Source organism: Pseudonaja textilis, chromosome 4 (genome assembly GCF_049901715.1).
Source record: "Pseudonaja textilis isolate UNSWEBS1 chromosome 4, rPseTex1.2, whole genome shotgun sequence".
NCBI classification, from domain to species: domain Eukaryota; kingdom Metazoa; phylum Chordata; class Lepidosauria; order Squamata; family Elapidae; genus Pseudonaja; species Pseudonaja textilis.
In genome coordinates this window covers 13,905,805-13,926,052 of record NC_141993.1, presented here as the reverse complement: position 1 = coordinate 13,926,052, position 20,248 = coordinate 13,905,805, and the positions used below count along the sequence as shown (strand labels likewise).

General features: G+C 38.2%; 1 protein-coding gene across 10 annotated transcripts in view; it reads left to right on the top strand.

Annotated features, from left to right (window-relative positions):
* SEC24C (SEC24 homolog C, COPII component) overlaps positions 1-20,248 on the top strand; it is a 48,054-nt gene that overhangs the window by 23,778 nt on the left and 4,028 nt on the right. For 5 of the 10 annotated variants that reach the window (XM_026711022.2, XM_026711018.2, XM_087933848.1 and 2 more), the window contains 15 exons: positions 1,056-1,124; positions 2,850-2,961; positions 4,619-4,746; positions 4,982-5,120; positions 6,046-6,161; positions 7,761-7,885; positions 8,157-8,348; positions 11,193-11,286; positions 11,765-11,881; positions 12,988-13,158; positions 13,631-13,727; positions 15,937-16,082; positions 17,018-17,156; positions 17,469-17,587; positions 19,913-20,092. In XM_026711022.2, the coding sequence (XP_026566807.1) occupies positions 1,056-1,124; positions 2,850-2,961; positions 4,619-4,746; positions 4,982-5,120; positions 6,046-6,161; positions 7,761-7,885; positions 8,157-8,348; positions 11,193-11,286; positions 11,765-11,881; positions 12,988-13,158; positions 13,631-13,727; positions 15,937-16,082; positions 17,018-17,156; positions 17,469-17,587; positions 19,913-20,092 (1,944 nt within the window). The remainder of the gene's footprint in view (positions 1-1,055; positions 1,125-2,849; positions 2,962-4,618; positions 4,747-4,981; positions 5,121-6,045; positions 6,162-7,760; positions 7,886-8,156; positions 8,349-11,192; positions 11,287-11,764; positions 11,882-12,987; positions 13,159-13,630; positions 13,728-15,936; positions 16,083-17,017; positions 17,157-17,468; positions 17,588-19,912; positions 20,093-20,248) is intronic. The other 5 variants (XM_087933849.1, XM_026711021.2, XM_087933850.1 and 2 more) reach the window with 1 other exon arrangement.

Genomic DNA, 20,248 nt, shown 5'->3' with positions numbered 1-20,248 from the left:
CTCTGCATTTGCTGAATTCATAGTCATTTCCTACAACCAAAGGGCATTTTTGCACATTACTTTTTCTGTCCTCTTAGCATCCTAACTTCTGCCAGACTTGTGCTTCTAAAAAAATAGAATATTGATGAGATTATCTTAAATTTGCCTAAAGCATTTGCTGCAATCATGCCAGAGCTGAAAAAGAATGACAGGAACTAGTATGAACTAGGCTATCATGTTTAGTCCATGTTTGTCCACATGAATAATCTTGATAGTTTAGACTGATTCTTTGAATATATGGAAAGCATATTTGAAATAGGGGCCAGTAATCGTACTAGGCATGCGATTGGCTGTTTCACAGTTACTAAAGTGGGGTATACTGACATTTATCTGCTTTTAAAGGGGACCTTGGCTAGCATAACAGCATGTTGTGAACCCTATAGTGCTGTGGACTGGATTCTAAGAATCTGACCAGATTCAAAGATTCAGTCTGTGACCAGATTCGAAGGACCCAGATCTCTCATATTACTACAGACCTATGCTCTCCAGTGCAATGGATGTTATGATGGCATTCTGGGTTTTGTTAATATGCAGAGGTAGCTGCAATGGCTCTCCCCAGAGTACCTGAAAATGCCTTTTCCATGACAATGACAGTTTAACTGGTGAAAAGAAGTACAGCCTTCTATATTTTAAAGCTGAGGTTTACCAACAAGAAAGTGATTAGCAGCTCTGCTTTCTTTCCTGCTTTTCCTTTAAGGGCATTTTTAGAGAACTTGAGCATACCTCAATCTGTATTTCTCCTGAAAACACTAAGCAAGCATGAGAATTGCCAACTGCATCAAGAGAGGATTCCCTCTCATGTGCTTTCATGGGGGAGCAAGACGGGGAGATAAAATGTGAAAACCTAACCAAGTATTATTCCCCCCCCCCCTTTGCATGAAGACTGTCTTGATGAATATATTTAACAGTGGTAGAAATAAAGATAGACAGGAGTAACACTGCTTGGTACTTTTTGTTTTACTACTCTCTCTCTCTTCCCTTTTTTGTGGCAATTTTTCTTTTAAACAAACAAAAAGCAACTCAATGAGCTGCCACCTCAGCAGAAACCCAGGCACAGAATAGATCCTGATGCAATTCCTAGCCCAGTAAGTGCGTTGTCTCTCTGTCTGCTCTTGTCTGCATGTCGGTGGCTTCCTGTGTATATCTGCAAAATAATCCCCCCTTGTTAACCACCCTCGGTGTTAGTCCATCACCTTTCCTCTTCCTCTCTTTCTGCTCACATTCAATAAACAGAATAAAACAACACAAGTGTTGAAAATCATCTGTACATCAAAAATCAAGGGGCAATAGAAGCTTGGCATTTAAAACCACAAAAGATAAGCAGGTTATATATTTTCTTTCCAACTCTAGCCTTGTGTAAGCAAGTAACCTCTGGATAACTCATTATATATTTTGCATATACTTAGGATGAATATTTAAGAATAAATTGGACATGTAATGTATTGAATACCTGCTTGTAGGTATTAACAGCTACTTTTTTAATTAATTCATTTTAATTACACAGTTCATATTATTTTCGTGAAGACAAAGAATGTCATTTGCCTATTGCTCCTATATTGTTTTGTCTTAGGAATGGGCTGAATTTGGTCACAACACATAAAATAGATTGGTGATGTTACCAACTTCGCTTAGTTTTTTTACAGCTGGACCAAAAATAGTCGTCTTGGTGTGGTCACTTCAATTTTCTGTGCAATCTCTTTTTAAGTGTGTTTCAGATCAAGGGAAATTTACAGTCATTTTCATCATAAGATATATTGTTTAAAATAATCTAATTCTATAGGGAAAGGAGGTTGAAGCATTCCAGTTAGAAAGATGAATTGGACGATAAGTTAAAAGGCTACATTTAAATTCTTTTGGATAACATTATAAGGAATAAATTTATAATCCAAGTATTAGAAAGTAATTAGTATGTTGCATCACAAGTTTAACTTACTTTGCTCTTAGTTGAATGATTAGGAGTAGAATCAGCATCAGGTAGTACCAACGAATTGTTATTACTCTTCTTAACCTAGAAGAAAATTTTGGAATAGCTTTAGTGGAGCAGAATTCCATGGTCAAGGAATCGTATTGGTGAAGTAGGATACTGAGAGCCAAAAAGGTCGTTGTTGTGAAAAATCTGGCCTAAGATTTTTCAGAAACAGTTTTCAGAAGTATACAACAAAAACGTGGATTATTTTTCAGGAATTTAATTGCTGCATCCAAAATATATAGAATGTAACTGGGCGTGTAGCAAGGAAGGAAGTAGATGGAAGAAAACTAGAGTACAAAATAATTTTGAACTTGTCTTTTCTCTGACAAATAATTTCTCTAGATGATTATGTTAAGTTTCAAGGATCACTTTTTGCAATCTGGTTTAGGGTACCATAGCTCAATGAGAGCTGATTTTTCCCCACATTTTTTTACATTAATGCCTTTGTGTTGATTATCATCCAATTTGAAATTCCTAAAGCAGGTTATTTAAATGCATAGAGGGAGTGAGAGGGAGAGAGAAAACACCTGATAAACAAAAATGCTATTTTAACGATCCAGCATAAAATTCTCAGCTATAACTTGACTCTCTAGATGCAAAAAGTATATAAAGTGTAAACAATGACTTTATAAAGTTTATAGGCAACATTTATTAAAGTGGACATTGCAAAGTATATAATTTATTAGTTACACCACTAATTTTGGACTGTGGATTTCAAACCTAGCAAAACAAATAGAAGTGTAAAATGGGTATCCTCCTTTATGGATTAAAAATGTAGTAAGCTCTATTATCACCTTTGCTAAAACCTTTTGTAGTGCTAACTTGTTGCTTCCCTGTTTAGATTCAGGTTATTGAAGATGACAGAAATAACCGTGGGTCAGAGCCATTCATCACAGGAGGACGTGGGCAAGTCCCACCTCTTGTCACTACAAATTTCTTGGTGAAAGATCAAGGTAAACAAGCATCCATGAAGGCAAGGGTAACTAACTTGCCATCAAAAAAGAGACCTGCAAGTGTTCAGCAACGGATTAAGTTAGTTGTGTTATATCAGGGGTCTCAAACTCACAGCCCGTGGGCCAGATGAGTCATACGCTGGCCACGCCCATGCTCGGTTTAGCTAAAGGGGGAGGAATCACAATACCCCTCTGTTACTGTATGTTTTGGACTGTAAGACGCACCTAGGTTTAGAGGAGGAAAACAAGAAAAAACGTTTTTTGCTTCTACGTGTCCCCTTTTTCCCCTCCCAGGCTGAAAACAGGACGCACAGGGGGAGGCCAAATTTGGGGCCATATTCGCACATCTATAAGACGCACAGACATTTCCACCCACTTTTTTTTTGGGGGGGGGGGTGTATTTTATAGTCCAAAAAATACAGTATATAGTGAAGAACTGCAGTTTTTCTGTTCAGAATTTCATTATGCGTTCATATTGTGCTCTTCAGCCATGAAGTTTGCCATGCTGTATTATCACACTAAATTTCTGAATACCAATACATAGAATAATATACATAGCTACAAAGGAATAAGCAGGTCAGATCTTAAGCCTTAAATTAACGATAAACATTAAAACGCTAAGGGTTAAGTCAGTTCTATTCAAGGTTTGAAAGCTATGAGTTCTATTGTGGAGCCTCTGTGGCACAGGGGTTAGAGTGCAGTGCTGCAAGCTACTTCTGCTGCAGCCAGTTGCCTACAATTTAGCAGCTCAAATCCCACCACGCTTAAGGTTGACTCAGCCTTCCATCCTTCCGAGGTGGTTAAATTGAGGACCCAAATTGTTGGGGGACAGTATGCTGACTCTGTAAATCGCTTAGAGAGTGCTGTAAAGCACTGTAAAGTGGTATATAAGTCTAAGTGCTATTGCTATTGTGCAAGAAGATGATAGACAGACAAGCATACATTCATACCAACACAATGCACAAATACACATTCATATTCTTGAAAAACTGCCTTATAATGTGAAAATTTGGACTGCCTGTTTATTTATCTGATTTGCATCCCACCTTCCCTCAGGAGCTCAAAGTGGTGACTTTTTTATTTAAAATAAAATTTAATTTTAGAAACATAAATGCTAGGCTGGGCTTCTCCTGCTTGGCATAGTGAAGCTGGGGTATACCGAGAGCCTGGCCCGTTGCAGCTGTGGGCAAGCAGGCAGTGGGACCGAGAGGGCGGGACCAGCGGTAGCTGCGTTCCCACTTCTGTCGGCCCCCACCTCCTTCATGTCCCCCCCCCCCAAAAAAAAAAACAACCCTCCCTGAAAATAAGTCAGAGTGCTTATTTTTAAGCCCAAAAGAAAATAAGACCAGGTCTTATTTTCGGTATCAACTGTTACAAATAAAGGCAAATATACATGTCCCAGGATAATGTTGCAGGGTCCAACTTTCACTTGAAGGAGATCGTGTTTGTGTTATTTATATTACTTAGTTGCTTTTTATAATTGTTTGGTACACTGTTTTGCATGTGATTGTTCCACTTCAGAAATAGCAAGACAGTGGAATGAATGTGTGTGTGTGTGTTTCTGTGTGTCTCTGTGTGTCTGTGTCTGTGTGTATAGAGACAGTTAATAAATCTATTGAAGAATACATAGGTAACATTTTGATTTCTTCTTTTGAAGGTAATGCAAGTCCTCGATACATAAGATGTACTTCTTATAATGTTCCCTGCACTTCAGATATGGCTAAACAATCTCAAGTTCCTCTTGCTGCAGTCATAAAACCGTTGGCTGTACTTCCGGCTGAAGAGGTAAGATTGATAGCCTGAATCACCAGATAAAATAGCATCATTATTACAAGATAATGGAGCCCCAGCAAAAGAAACCCTCCCTTGAGTTTTTTGTTTACCCAGTGAGTTCCTCCCTCCTAAGAATTAACTTTGACGATTCACTCTACAGAAAGGAGAAATTCGTGTATTGTGTCATGTATTGGAAAAGAAAGGGGAAATGTAAATATCATCAATATTCAGTGTTTTTACTTTCCAGACCCCTCCTTATTTGGTGGACCATGGGGAACCAGGTCCCATTCGGTGCAACAGGTGCAAGGCGTACATGTGCCCTTATATGCAGTTCATTGAGGGAGGAAGACGATTCCAGTGCTGCTTTTGTAGCTGCGTTACTGAGGGTAAGAATTTCCTGTTAAAAGACCCCTTGTAGAGGACGAGGACAGTTTGCTGCCAAACAGGAATTTCAACTGGGGAATCATCATCGGAAAATCCAAGAACAAATTTATATTTAAATGATGAAAACTACACATCGTCCTTTGTTCCTAAATTTTGGGCAGTTGCTTGCAATTAATGACTTATTGAGAAATCTGCCTTTATTTAAATGAAACATACAATATGCAGAAAATCTTATTTTTAAAAATGCATATTCAGGTTTCTCTCAAAAAAATGAGAAAGTAGGGCATAGCTGATCACACTAAGCCTTTCCACTATTCTCTTAACACTTGTGAAAAAATTGTAATGCAAGAACAATAAATGCAAAATAAAAGGCAGTATGTTTGCATTTTTTGTTGGAAAGAAATACCACCTGGAAATTAAATTACATTTTAATGGCATAGGAAGATTACTATTGATTGCTGATTGGCTGCAGGGTCTATTAACATGTCTTAAAATGTAGGTAGCTAACTCACTCAGGAATATACAATTTGATCTATAGCCATAACTATGAAAATAAAACATCCAAAATCCATAGGTGGGTGATATCTTTATAAGGACCAACAAGTAGCTCAAAGAATGTTCCAGGTTCTCTGGAATGATGTCACAAGAAGGACAGATGGGGAAGGTGCAGATACAGAAGTAAGGCAAAGTCAGATGGTCCAGCTGTTCAAAGGCAGACTCAAGGGAGAGAAGGCAGGTTCAGCATATTGAAAAATGGCACTGTTGTCAACTTACACGAAGCATTTATAAAGAGCAAAAACTGTTGTTCCCCTTGCTCTGAACTCTGAAGAGCCAACTTCACAGTTGAAACACGCAGATTCCTAGCCTGACAGGGAGAAGAAATAAAATATGCAGAAAAAAAAATACTCCCTTCTTTTCCGCCCCCAGTGCCATCTCATTACTTCCAGCATTTGGATCACACGGGCAGGCGAGTGGACTACTATGACAGACCTGAATTATCACTGGGCTCCTATGAATACCTAGCTACTGTTGACTACTGCAAGGTATCTCTACTTATACATTTATTTGATTTACAGTGAGGGACCAGTAGGCTAAATGACAAATTTTGGGGAAAAGTCAACATTCAGGGCTTTTCAGTTGGTGTCAGACCACAAACAAGTAGGCAGGAATTATATAGATTTCTGTAAGGGATTAGTATTGTCAGCATTAGGGCCAAGGAACAAAATCTTGGGAAATGACAAAATATTCAGCCCTGGATTAAGTTAGGTTCACTGGTTAAGGTGGACTCTGAACAATATAAATATCTTCTTGTTGGATTTTTTGTAGGCAGATTAAGCTGTCACTTACTGTTATGACTCCCCTTCGAAATTCAAACGAACAAAACAGAAAGCAGCCGCTTCACAATTAAATCAAACGGAAAGAAGTCTTATAAAATAACGGCTGGCAGAAACCACAGCATAAATCTGTCCGGCAAACCAGTCCTGGCAATAAATCCTCAGCCCCAGAGCTCTTTGCTGTAACGTCCTCACTCAAATAGTCACTTTGTTCCTGGCGAAATGCACCAGCCCAGCTGTGTCCTTTTATACTCATTAAGGCAACGTGCTAATTTACTGACTTGCTCTTCTCATTTGCTCCAGCTGATTTTGCCTTTTCAACTGTCTTCTATTTTTTACATTTAACCACAAATTTTCCAAGTTCTCATCTCCACTAGAAGACTCTCTCAAAACTTCCCTGTCAGCCATTCCCGGCTGTTGATCAGATAAGGAACCAGAGGAGGTCAAAGGTCCTGACAATTCTAATACATCAGGTCTGTCATCCTTTGTCACGTCCATCTCCTCATCCTGGTTATCAGTCCAATCAGTAAGCCAGGCTGGTTCAGATTGTTCTGACGTAACCTCTTCACTTGAACTCATATCAATCACAGGAGCTGAATCCAAGCCCGGAGCCACAACACTTACTAATGAACTCTTCCTTTACTTCCGGGTTGTGTCCAATATTCCTTTTGTACTTTCTCAACCTTGCCACCACTTCTCACTATTGGCTTTCCAGTGCTGCACTCAAGTTAAACAGGCAGAGACACCATCCATCCCTAACATTCATTATGATATAAGTAACTGTCTTTAAGGGTTAAGCAGCCACAGATCCATTCAGAGATGCTAATTTTAATCAAATTATTGTAAACTTCACTAGAAACTAGTCCAGGTTACAGACACAAGAGAACCAGTTACAACATGCCAAGAAATTTGAATTAATCCTTATATTGGGTGGTTGTTTCTATAACATTAGATCTTCAGAATCTAGAGGCCAGCACTTTAAATAAAAATTAAGTGCTGACAGGATAAAATGCAGTGTTTCTCCACTTTGGTAATTTTTAAATGGGTGGACTTCAACTTCCAGAATTCTCCTGGCAAGCATATGGGGGAATTCTGAGAGTTAGTTCGCAATATGTTAAAGTTGCCAAAGTTGATAAACACTGATATAATGCTCATAGTCAGTCCTGGGAAACTGAAAGAATTGCATTTGTAGTTTCTTTTAATCTAGGCAGAAATACCATTAAAGTTTGTTTCTTTCAAGACACAGATGATGGGAAAATGACTCAGTAGTGTGCAATGAATAATAGTGCTTGTGTTCCTTTCTTGCAGAATAACAAGCATCCCAACCCTCCTGCCTTTATTTTCATGATTGATGTGTCATACAATGCAGTACGGAGTGGTTTGGTCAGATTGATATGTGAAGAACTGAAGACTCTCCTGGATTACCTCCCCAGGTACCTGCTGACATAAGATTGGTCCTAGTGAACCAATTTTTTATAATAAACTTTGATTATAATCAACCTATTTCAGTGCTACTTATGGAATTACCTCTGTAAAACAGTTCAGTCTTTCAATTAAGTATCCTATAAAATGAGAGGACTTCCCAGTTGCATTCTCAAACTTGGAATTTGGTCAGTAGATATTAGGGTACAATCATCTGTTGATGCTGCTGTCTTTGTGCTTTTCAGTTTGATTTTATGCTATATTTAACACCTTTTTTAACAGAGAAAGAACTACAGAAGAATCAGCCATCCGGGTGGGTTTTGTCACCTACAACAAAGTTCTACACTTCTATAATGTCAAAAGCTCCCTGGCACAGCCACAAATGATGGTTGTTTCAGATGTAGCTGATATGTTTGTACCTTTGCTTGATGGCTTTCTTGTGAAAGTAAATGAGTCTCGCACAGTTTTTACCAGGTAAGTAAAACTCAACCTGTACTATGAGCATTAACAATTTGATGCAGGTAATTCCCAACTTATGACCACAATTGGCACCGTAATTTCTAAATCAGTTGCTAAATGATCACACACTTTTTTACAATCTTTTAGCGATGATTGTTAAGCAAATCACTGCATTTGTTAAGTGACCATGCAGCAAATTCAGCTTTCCTGATTGACTTCGCTTATCAGAGGCTGGCTGGGAAGATTGCAGAGGGTGATCATGTGATCCCCAGGACAGTGCAACTGTTATAAATACATGCCTGTTGCAAGCGTCCAAATTTTGATCATATGACCACAGGAAAACTGCAACGGTTGCAAATGCGAGGACCAGTCATAAGTCACTTTTTCTAGTGTCATTGTAACTTTGAACAGTCGCTAAGCTATGGTTGTTAAGTTGAGGATTACCTGTACCTTCTGTTATGCGTATCCTCTCGTTCTTAGTGACCTGAAAGTGACAGGCTTTTAATGAGCTGTAGGCCATCTCAGGCAAGGTAGGCAAACTTTAGAACGAGCATAGCCATCACAAAAAGTCTTTCAAGAGGGAGCGGTCAGTCACAAAATAAGGTTGTCTCAAGTAAATTCTTAATAACTGAAATTAAGCATAGGTTTTAACAAATAATAAAATTGGAGAATAAACCTTTACTATTTTTATATAAAATCATTATTTAAGCAAATTACATTCCTTTCCCATAGTCCATGCTCTCTCTCCTAAAATAAACATGAAATTGCATTGTTTTAATTTGAATAGAAAGATGTTTTGCATGACTAGGTAGTTGTCAACATATGACTGCGATTGAGCCCAGAATTACAATATAAGCCTAGGTATCGCATAACCAGACTCATTTTTTTACATTTTTTTCAGTGATTACTAAGTGAATACCATGGTCATTAAATGAATCCGTTTTCCCCAATAAGCATTTTTTTTTTTTGCCAGAAACCAGAGGTAAACACTGGAAACCAGCAAAAAAAAAAAAAATCACAGATCCCACTCATGTGGTCATGGGGCACGGCAAATAGCCATAAAGTTGAGCCATTTGCCAGCACCCAAAATGTGATCACATGACCACGGGGCGCAGCCATTGTAATTTTAGAAACAGGTCATAAATAGCTCTGGAGAGGTCCATCATAAGAACGGAAGGACTATCTGGAACACATATAATTGGAAATGCTGAAAATATTAAACATTGCTTTGTTGTTTTTAACTGGTGAGATTGATTATTTTACTATAGATAATGTGAATTAATTTATTGTCCTTCAAACCACATTGCATGCAATGTACAACATTGTTCCTGAACAAAAATCTGGTTTGAAGAAGCATTCAAATAAGTTTGCTGAGTCAATTCTCCCAATCAATCAATCAATCAATCTTGCACAGTGCACAGATCTGCACTAAAAATTAAACATTAAAATAAAATAAAACTGGACAGAACTGAACAGATCAGAGCATAGTAATATATTACCATTGATGATGAAATCATCAGTGGGTGATCAAGGTTTGCCTAATTTTACAGACAGTGTAACGAAACTTTGCTATGTTCAGAGAAAATGAATCATACTGATCTGACAATATTAGCTGTACATAAAAAAGATCAGAATTTCCAAGATCTTTAATCATGTAAGTGATATAATATGAGTTTGTGACTCCCTATAGAGAGGGCAGAGTTGACTCTCCCAGTTCTTCCACCCACAAGGATTGGGCATTTTTCCAGAATGTGCTGTCATCATCTCTCCAGGATTAAGAATCACACTCATTTTGAATGTGTGGGTTTTATTTTTATTACGTTTTTGCTAGAAGTATGACCATTTTGTTGTTGTTCTCCTTTGCTCCACTGGTGCCTTCTGATTAGTTAAGTCAGTTGCTTTCAACTGAATTAACAGGAAGGGATATAAGCATTTTGCATAAAGTGGGCCGTTTCACTGATTATTAGAACTGGCTATTAGAACTATAGAAAAAGTGGCTACTCTTAACTTGAACTTGGAGAGGATTGAGAGAAATAAACATGAATTTATTCTTAAAATTAAAGGCATCTCTAGTGTTATCCCATCAAGCAAAAGTAAAGAATCTCTGAATTGGAAGAGGAAGAAGTTTTAGTTTAAGAGAGCAATTGTGAGAAAGTGCTGCTGCTTTTGATCAGTTCCTGCTTACACAGTCTGAGTTGTTTAATTATTTCCATGCTTGGTTCTTACCCTGCTTTATAGTAGGATTTAAATACTTAATTTTTGATAGACCAAAAGTGCAAATTTAAATACTGAAGCAATGGCCTTCTACACTTTTGGTTTAGATCAAAAATTAGGCAGACACAAAAAAATATAATAAACTTGACTTGTACTCCAGAAATAGGGCAGCATGGTGGCTGACAGTTAAGATGCTGGGCTTGTTAACTGGAAAGCCGGCAGCCTAGGTTCGAGACCCAAGCTTCACACGACATGGTGAGCTCCCGTCCTTACTTCAGTTTCTGCCAAACTACCATACAAATGCAAGTAGATAAATAGGTACCACTTTGGTAGGAAGGTTACAACACTGTGATGTCATGCTTGCCACATGACCATGGAAATGTCTTTGGATAGCCCTGGTTCAATAGCCTTGAAATGGAGATGAGCATTATCTTCTATAGTCAACAAAAACTAGCGGAATAAAATCCACAAGGACTCTTTTCTCTTACTCCCAAAATAGGTGTGTGTGTGTGGGGGGTTTCCCTCCAGACCTTCTAATTGGCTTGAAATCTCTAAAGCATCTGTGCTCATTGATGAGAAATAACTTGAGCGCTGATGCTTTAGAGATTTGCCTAACCTTTGACTTTGATTTTCATCATTTTGTAGCCTGCTGGATCAGATCCCAGAAATGTTTGCTGATACAAGAGAAACAGAAACAGTATTTGCTCCAGTGATTCAGGCTGGCATGGAAGCTCTAAAGGTTAGTTTTTATTCTCCTCAGCACCTTAAATTGACTTGATTTTTCTCAGTCCCTTCCTTTTTTTTTGAGTATTTTATAAACCTCTCAAGATAGCAGCAGTCTATATCAAGTGCTGAATCCAGTTTATTTATTATGTGGTAACTGAACCATATAGAAGGTAGTATTTATCAAGCAGAAAAATCTATAATGTGAATGCAGAGGATCTTGAGCAATATGGATAGGTTAAGCACTTCAAATAAGTTGATATCTGGATTTTATTTTTTTATTTTTTTGCAGCATGTTGGGAATAAGATCAGTATATAAGTGCTGGTTGTAAAAGATGGGTCACTTGAAAAGATGAGGAGCTACATTTGTTTTTTATTGAAAAGTATTTTACATTTGAATATAAATGGTGGCGAAAAGAAGGTGTCTACAAGACTCTTAAGGACCAAAGAGCCTCAAATGGTCATTTCAAGGACTCTTTGATGTTTGTTTCCAGGCTGCAGACTGTGCTGGCAAGCTTTTCATATTTCACACATCGCTGCCTATAGCAGAGGCTCCAGGAAAGCTGAAGAACAGAGATGACAAGAAACTGATGAATACTGATAAAGAAAAGGTAAAGGATCATAGTCCAGCAGAAATAGGCCAGGCAGGAAGTCTGATTATGATTTCTTATGTCTCCTTAATTGCTTTGTGCCCTTTGCCTCTCCCCCAACATACACGCACACACAGACACTGGATAATTTTCTTGTGTATCCCATCACACTTGGCCAATAAAGAATTCTATTCTATTCTATTCTATTCTATTCTATTCTATTCTATTCTATTCTATTCTATTCTATTCTATTCTATTCTATTCAGAAATTGCTCATCACGGAAGGAATCAGGGTGGGTTAAAAACAAATGAAAAACATAAAAACGGAATATAAAAATATTAAAATGCAGGCAAGGATAGGTAAAATTGGATATTAGATAAATAAAACGAGGGGGAGGGTCTTCTGGTTGCTAACTAGCCCCAGGGCTGTGTGCTGCTCTGTGAGCCCCAAATGAGATGGCAGAGCCAGGTCTTGAAATACTTTTGATGGAGCAGGTGGAGAGCCTTTCTTCCCACCTTACCTGAGGGTTGAGGGGAGGGAGCGGGTTCCAAAGGGAGCCAGCCGAGAAGGCTCTCTTCCTGGAAATCTTCACGGATTAAAGAATTCTGGAACAGAGAACTATTAGAAAAAAATTAAATTGCTTTGCAAGGTTTTCTTAAGAAATTTCTAAAAATGATTTGTGAGATTGTGGATGCAAGTTGTTATTTGCAGATTCTGACATTTAAATCTAATTCAACCAACAACTATGGCAATATTGAAATACGAGGCTCTATTTATTTATTTTGTATACCACCTTTATTATTTTTACACCTTCCTCCTCTTATTTTCCCTACAACAACCCTATGAGGGGATTGAGTTGAGAGAGAGTGATTGCTGGCCCAAGGTCATCCAATCAGCTTTCATGCCTAAAGCGAGACTATAACCTTCCACTTTTTAGCCTGATGCCTTAACCACTAGACCAAATTGACTTTCATAGGCAGGAAATAATAATTGATTTTACTTTTATTTTTGCTCATGTGTTTACAATAAAGGAGATACAGAGATAATTCTAAGATGGGATTTTCCAAATTCTTCAATATTTATCCTGTTTTCTGCTCTCTCTGTTTACAATTTTTCTATGCTTTAGATTCTGTTTCAGCCTCAAACGAATTTCTACAACAACTTAGCCAAGGATTGTGTGGCCCAAGGCTGCTGTGTGGACCTTTTCCTTTTCCCAAATCAGTATTTGGATGTAGCTACCTTGGGGGTTGTTCCATATCAGACTGGTGGCTCCATTTATAAATACACATATTTTCAGGTATGGTTTGTCTTGGCTTTAACATCTGTTCATTTATATTACTTTATAGTTGCAATTGTGGTCTCAAAGGAGAGAGGGCAAGTAATAAAACTATTTCAGGAGCCAGCTAGAACCAATAGTAGTTCAGGTTAGTTCAATGGGAGATCAATATACACTTGGCTTTAAAGTTTAAAAAATAAAAAGCTGAAATTGATTATTTTTCACAGCATAATTTTGAATTGTTCAGGTGGATTTCTGTGGTTTAGGTACCTTGTAGTTAAAAAATAAAAGTTCTGGACTTGTAGACTATGGTGTATATTGCAGGTGATGATTTTTTAAAGCAACAATGTGTTCTCTGAGTTTCTAAGTATTTTAGAGTGATCCTACATAAACTGGAGGTACAAGGCAATGGTCTTAGTTGGAATGCTATTCACCCTCTGTTAGAAAACACCTGTCTGTCAATCATGTGAATCATGTTGATTGTGTATTTTAGGTGGAAACAGATCAGGAACGCTTCCTGAATGATTTACGTAGAGATGTTCAAAAAGAAATTGGGTTTGATGCTGTGATGAGAGTACGTACTAGCACAGGTGAGCACATATTGATATATCAATAACCTACAAGAAACACCAATTATGAATACTAATACTACCCTTATTGTAAGGTCACAGTAACAGAAGTTTGCAAGTTTGCAAGTACCTCTCATCTCCTTTACTTTTGCTCTTCTGAAAAATAGGGAGGGTCCCTTCTGAGATGCTTTCTCAAACCCCCTCACACCTTCAGTCTCAGATTTCATTTTTCATACCTATACCAGGGCTCTGTCTTTTCCTCCTGTCATTCCCACATACCATTACAGTGAATGAGAACACCTAAGGTTTAGCTACAGACTTTGTGTACTTACCCCATAGTGGTCCTGCCACTCTCCTTTGCTTACACTCTGGACTGACTTATGTGTAGAAGTCAAGCTAAGATAAAAGATAAGATAACCTTTATTGACACTTTTTTTGTGTGCACAATGGCACACATAAAATGAAATTCTGATGCCTAGTCTCAAAAGTGTACACACACACACATGTATATGTATGTTTATATATATACACACATGTGCCCACACACACGCACTCGCACACAGTCCATTTTGAATACATAGTGGAAAAAAGAATCTTGAGAGTTAACCAGGTAGATCCTACCAGTATACGGTATTGCAGAATCTGGTTGTACTTCGGATACCTCCAAGCATCCTCCCAGAAGGTAACAAAACCAATCCTAAAGAGGATTGTGTAGTGTCCCTGACAATATTGTGGGCCAGGGTCAAGCAGCACTTATATGCCTTGTCCTGGATAGAAGGAAGTGAACTTCCAGTAATACTTTCCACTCACCACTCTCTGCACAGCCTTCCTGTCCAAAACAGTAATACTTCTAAACCAAACAATAATACAATAATGACAGGATGCTTTCAATTGTCCCCCTATGGAGAGTAGTAAAGACAGAGGAAGGACTGTCTGCTCTTCTCATACGATGCAGAAAAAGCAGGCATTGCTGCCCACTTCACCTTTATCTTCCTGTTGAACGACCAGGCTAACCTGCTCGTTAGCTGCACACCCAGAAACTTGATACTATCAACCACCTCCAGAACTACGTTGTTAATACACAGAGGGATATGGCTGTGCCTGCCTTTTCTGAAATCAATAATGATCTCTTTTGTTTCTCCTACATTTAGGCCCACGTATTACACGAGTCCATCAAACTCTTTACCTTCTCCCTGTAAGCAACTTCCTTGTCATTCTATATAAGACTCACTATGTTGTATCTGCATACTTCACAGTATGGTTGGTACCAAACCTAACGTAACAGTCGTGTATCAAAAGGGTGAACAACAGTGGACTTAGGACACAGCCTTGAGAAATGCTCAAGAAAATGGTGTTAGAAATATTAGTCCCAACTCACAGTTCCTGGGGCTTATCAGTGAGAAAATCAAGAATCCAAATGGACAAAGTCTACCAGGCCCAGCATTCGTCTACTAAATGTTGAGGAATGGTCATATTAAATGCCAAACTAAAGTTGACAAACAGCATTAGCATATGACTATTTCTTTCCTCTAAGCCAGGGGTGTCCAACCTTGGCAACTTTAAGACTTGTGGACTTCAACTGAGGAATTCTGGGAGTTGAAGTCCACAAGTCTTAAAGTTGTTAAGGTTGGACACCCCTGCTCTAAGCACACCAAACTCAGATGGAGGAAATAGCAATCTCTGTGGAGGGATTGCTCAGTAAGCAAACTGAAGTGAGTCAAATACTGGAGAGAGGCTGGATACAATAAAATCCTTTATTAGCTTTTTAAAACATTTCATAATTATGGATGTAAGTGCAGCCTAAAGATAATCATTAAGACCCATAAACTTCTTAGGCACTGGCAAAATAATTGCAGTCTTAAAACAGGAAGGACTGCTGCAATGAAAGTTTGAAAATATCTGTAAGAACGCAAGCCAATTCATCTGCACACTCCCGAAGAACTCACCCAGGGATATTATCTGGGCCTGCTGCTCTCCAAATGTTAACTTTCCCCCATGTCCTCCAGACAGAGGTAACATCAAAGCTAAGCACTTGCTCATTGGTGCTTCGGAGCACAGCTTTCCTTGCAGGGGAACTATTTGATGCCTCGAATCTTCCCAAAAATGTGTTCAGTGAAAATTGCTGAATTCTCCACCATCCTAAGACCAAGGTCGACTTCAATGTGATATGCGAATCCAGTCTTTGAAAGATTTCATCTTGGATATTTTTATTTATTTATTTGTTCTCTAGGTATTCGAGCAACAGACTTCTTTGGAGCTTTTTGTATGAACAATACAACAGATGTGGAATTAGCAGGCTTAGACTGTGACAAAACAATCACTGTAGAATTTAAACATGACGACAAGCTAAGAGAAGAGAGTGGGGCCTTGCTTCAGGTAATTCCTCAGTAAGGAATGCTGTTGGGTGTGCAGACAGTGGTTCTTGGGGAGGGTATCTTCTTCTTTTCTATAGTTGAACGGCAGTCATGTTATGATATGTACAGAATTACCCTTGGAAACGTTTATGAGAGTAGTTACGAATAATTATTCAGCCACACTAAATTGAGTTAAAGAAGTTTACTTTAAGAAATAGCACAGTCCAATAAACGGTCCAGATCATATATGTTTAACAGTCCAAATTACAAATTAACAGTCCAATTACAAAATCATCTTACCAGTTGCCTTTGTCATTTACAGTAAACAAAGATATCAAAGTATAAGCACAGCATAAATACAACAGTGAACCTTAGATAGCAACAGAATGTCACAGAGAGCAAACTATGAACTCTTATGGTAATTTGCAATATAATCAACCAATTGGAATATAGTATAAATCAGTACAGTGATTTTGTCTAAAAGCTACAAACATACATTGTTGGTTTATATGTTGCCAACCCAACTAATTGGTGGACAGATTCCTAACAGATCAACTTTATTTAGGACAGAAGTCACACTTTTTCTTGGTAAACAGGTGTGAGGGACTAACAATGATCCATTCAATGGATAAGTTTAAGATCTTAGGCTCTTTTTCCTGGTTCTATGCCCTCCCTCCACCAAATAATTTGAACGTATTTGAGGCAGTCACACCAGTTCCCATTGAAAGCTGTCTGTAAATCACTAATATGATCTTGGGCTACCCAAGAACATAGGAAAAGGATGGCCGTCCTCCCATCTAATTTCAGTTTTTCTTAGCGATGGAGAGTTCAATACAGGGGCATCTAATGGTTCATAAAAGCGGTACTATCCATAGAAAGTAATGGGAATCTAGGAGTTGATTGAAATCTTTGATGTACACATTTTAATAGTTCTGCTTATAAATCTCTCTCATGTAGTGTGCTGTATTGTATACCAGTTGTGCAGGACAGAGGCGTCTGCGCATTCACAATCTCTCCCTGAACTGCTGCACACAGCTGGCTGATCTTTATAGGAACTGTGAGACAGACACACTTATCAACTTTTTGGCTAAATTTGGTAAGGACAATCTTGTAATCGTTTCATAGGAGGGAAACTTTGGTCTTTTGAGAGCACAAAAAGCTTGAAAGAAAAAATCTTCCTGGATTTTTCTAGTGCTGCAGATAGAGTTGTAAATAAATAATTGATTTTAAGAAATGAGAGCATACTGGCAGCGAACAGTGTGAAAACAACTGGTTGCCCTTATTGTTTTATTTATTTATTATGAAATTTATTTGGTGCCTATTTCATATCCAATGACTCAATATGTTCCTTTAACAGATGAATAGCTTAGTTAAATGCTTTTCTAATCAGAGCCTTTTTTTTCTGAAGCATATCGTGGAGTACTGAACAATCCAGTCAAGACTGTGAGAGATACATTGATCAATCAGTGTGCCCAGATCTTAGCATGCTATCGGAAAAACTGTGCTAGCCCTTCTTCTGCTGGACAGGTAACTCCTGTAACTTGGTGATGGATACTAATCCTGAATCAGGGCACTGAGACTGGTCGTAAGTCGTGTCAATTGTTAAGCAGTTCATCACATGACTGCATCTCATTTTATAATCTTTTTTGTGAAAGTACTTAACTAAATCACCATGGTCACAAAAGCCACAATCATTAAGAGAACATGGCAGTTTTTAAGAAAATCTACAGTGGGTTTTATTTTGCCAGAAACCAAAAATAAATGTCCAGTTTTGGGCAAAAAAGTAAAAAAAATCATGGTCAAGTGACCACAGGACACAGCCATAAATGCAGGCGAGTTTCTGAGCGTCCAAAATGCAAATCTTACCGGCTATTATCAAGGAGTGGGGGCATTGAAACTTCAAATAAGTAGCTTTGGGGAGGAGATCTGTCAGAATTTTGAACAGTCGCTAACTGTCCAGTTGTAATCCCAAAGGTTTTTTCTGGAGGCAACTGGACTTTCTTATTTTTTTTTTATGTTTAATCTTTTTATTTTATTACCTCTCTTCTGATGTTAATACTTAACATTCAGTATCGTGTATTGATGTTCTTAACTCTTCAGGAACCAGAAGGGCAGTCTGATCAGAACTTTGAACCCCCAAAGCAACAGTTTGATCGTGTGATCCATCTCAGTAATTTGCCTCATTCAGGCTATTCTGATAATGCTGTACTTGAATTAGCTGAGCCCTGTCTATTAGGGGCTTGGTGCATGATGAGATAGCGCCGCTGCTTTCCACAGCTTCCCCTCCCTGTCAGTTTTTTTTTTTTTGAATAAGTTTCGTTTCTCATCCAAGAATCTTCTTTAGCTCTGACAGGACAGTGGGGAATGGAAGGATTTATATTCCTTGCAGGATGGAAATCCTTCCATTCCCCACCATCCTGTCAGAGCGGAAGATTCTTGGATGAGAAGTGAAATGTCTTCAAAAGAAACAACAAGAAAGTCCAGTTGCCTCCTGAAAAAGCACCTTTGGGACTGACCTGGATGACTGAGAATCTCTACAGACTGTCCAGTTGTTGCATATGTTGTTTAATACGTTGAATATGTTGTTTAACCAACAAAAACTCCATATGATACTCTGGTTTCTCTTGGAATGGTTACATACAAACACATATTACATTTGATCATTATATTTATATCCCATTTTTCCTACAGAAGCTCATGGTAAGGTAAACAGCATTTCCTTCCCCACTTTTTCTACTAATCCTAACTCTGTGTAGGGAAGAGAGCAGCAGAGCCAGGAGGAGGGGTTAAATGGAGGATGAGCTTAGAGACCCTAGCAGCAACCACAAGAAGACAAAATCCAACCACCCTGGAATGCTGTTAAACCTTATCTAGCTTACCCAGGTGCTGAGTCTGAGAAGATTCCTGTGCATAGGTTTTATTAGAAAACAGTAATTTGGAACTTCTGCATGTAGTTCTTTTTACTTTTTTGCCTGGCACTCTTAACACTGGTGGTGGGTTGGGCTGAATGATTGATCCCAGCTGACAGTCTTTGCAGAGCCAATCTAATACCCTAATCCTTATACCATGCAGATTTCAATTATGGAAATATTTGAAAAAGTGTTCATATATGGATGGGCTTTAATAAAGCATGATTTGCGGCCATTACCTGTTTGTTTTGCACAGCACACCCACCATGCAAGCATTAAGTTGCAGAAAACAGCAATTCAGAAATACCCAAAGCACACATTTCCACAGTTGTATCTCCCCAATTACCAAAGCTGGAAATGTAAGGAATATTACTCACAGTAGTTGAAAGTGCTTGCTGAAATATTATGTATTGTATGGTTCATGAGAACTGGTTCAGCAGTTCTGGCATCAAAATAGAAAACAGGAGACTGTGAATTCTAGTTGTTAAATTAATCACCCAGCTGTTCAGTGAATCTGGTTTCCCCATTGACTTGTCAAAAGGTTGCAAAAGCTGATCACGTGACCCCAAGACACTGCAACTGTCATAAATATGAACCACTTGCAAGCACTCAAATTTTGATCACATAACCATAGGGATATTGCAGTGATCATTAAGTATGGAAAATGGTCATAAGTCACTTTTTTCATTGCCATTGTAACTTCAAATGGTTGCTAAAAATGATGGATTATAAGTAGAGGACTGTGTATCTAAATACAGACTTATGAGGTAGTTGCAGTCTGAGATAAATTGGAAGGCTAGAATTGAGTTGAATATTAGCTTTTTCCCCCCTCCATTGAAGCCAAAATGAGTGGTGAGGTTGAATTTGTACAAAAATAAAACTAATATACTGTCCTTTTCCTGCCCCAAGAATGATTTTTTTTTAAATTTCTTGTCACTTTTAGCTGATTCTTCCTGAATGCATGAAACTTCTCCCTGTGTATTTGAACTGTGTTTTGAAAAGTGATGTGCTCCAGCCTGGGTCCGAGGTCACCACTGATGATCGATCCTACATCCGCCAGCTAATCAGCTCTATGGATGTTGCAGAAACACATGTTTTCTTTTATCCTCGACTGTTACCGTTGGTGAGTGATTCTAAATATAGACGGGTTTCAATTATCTAAGTCGGAACTATAAACTCAACTAAAAATTAATGTAATTAAATAGAACTTTTGTTTGGTGGAGTAATACAGATGTGGGGGAATTGCTGTTTATTGTTTCTGTTATTTTGGAAAATTCTC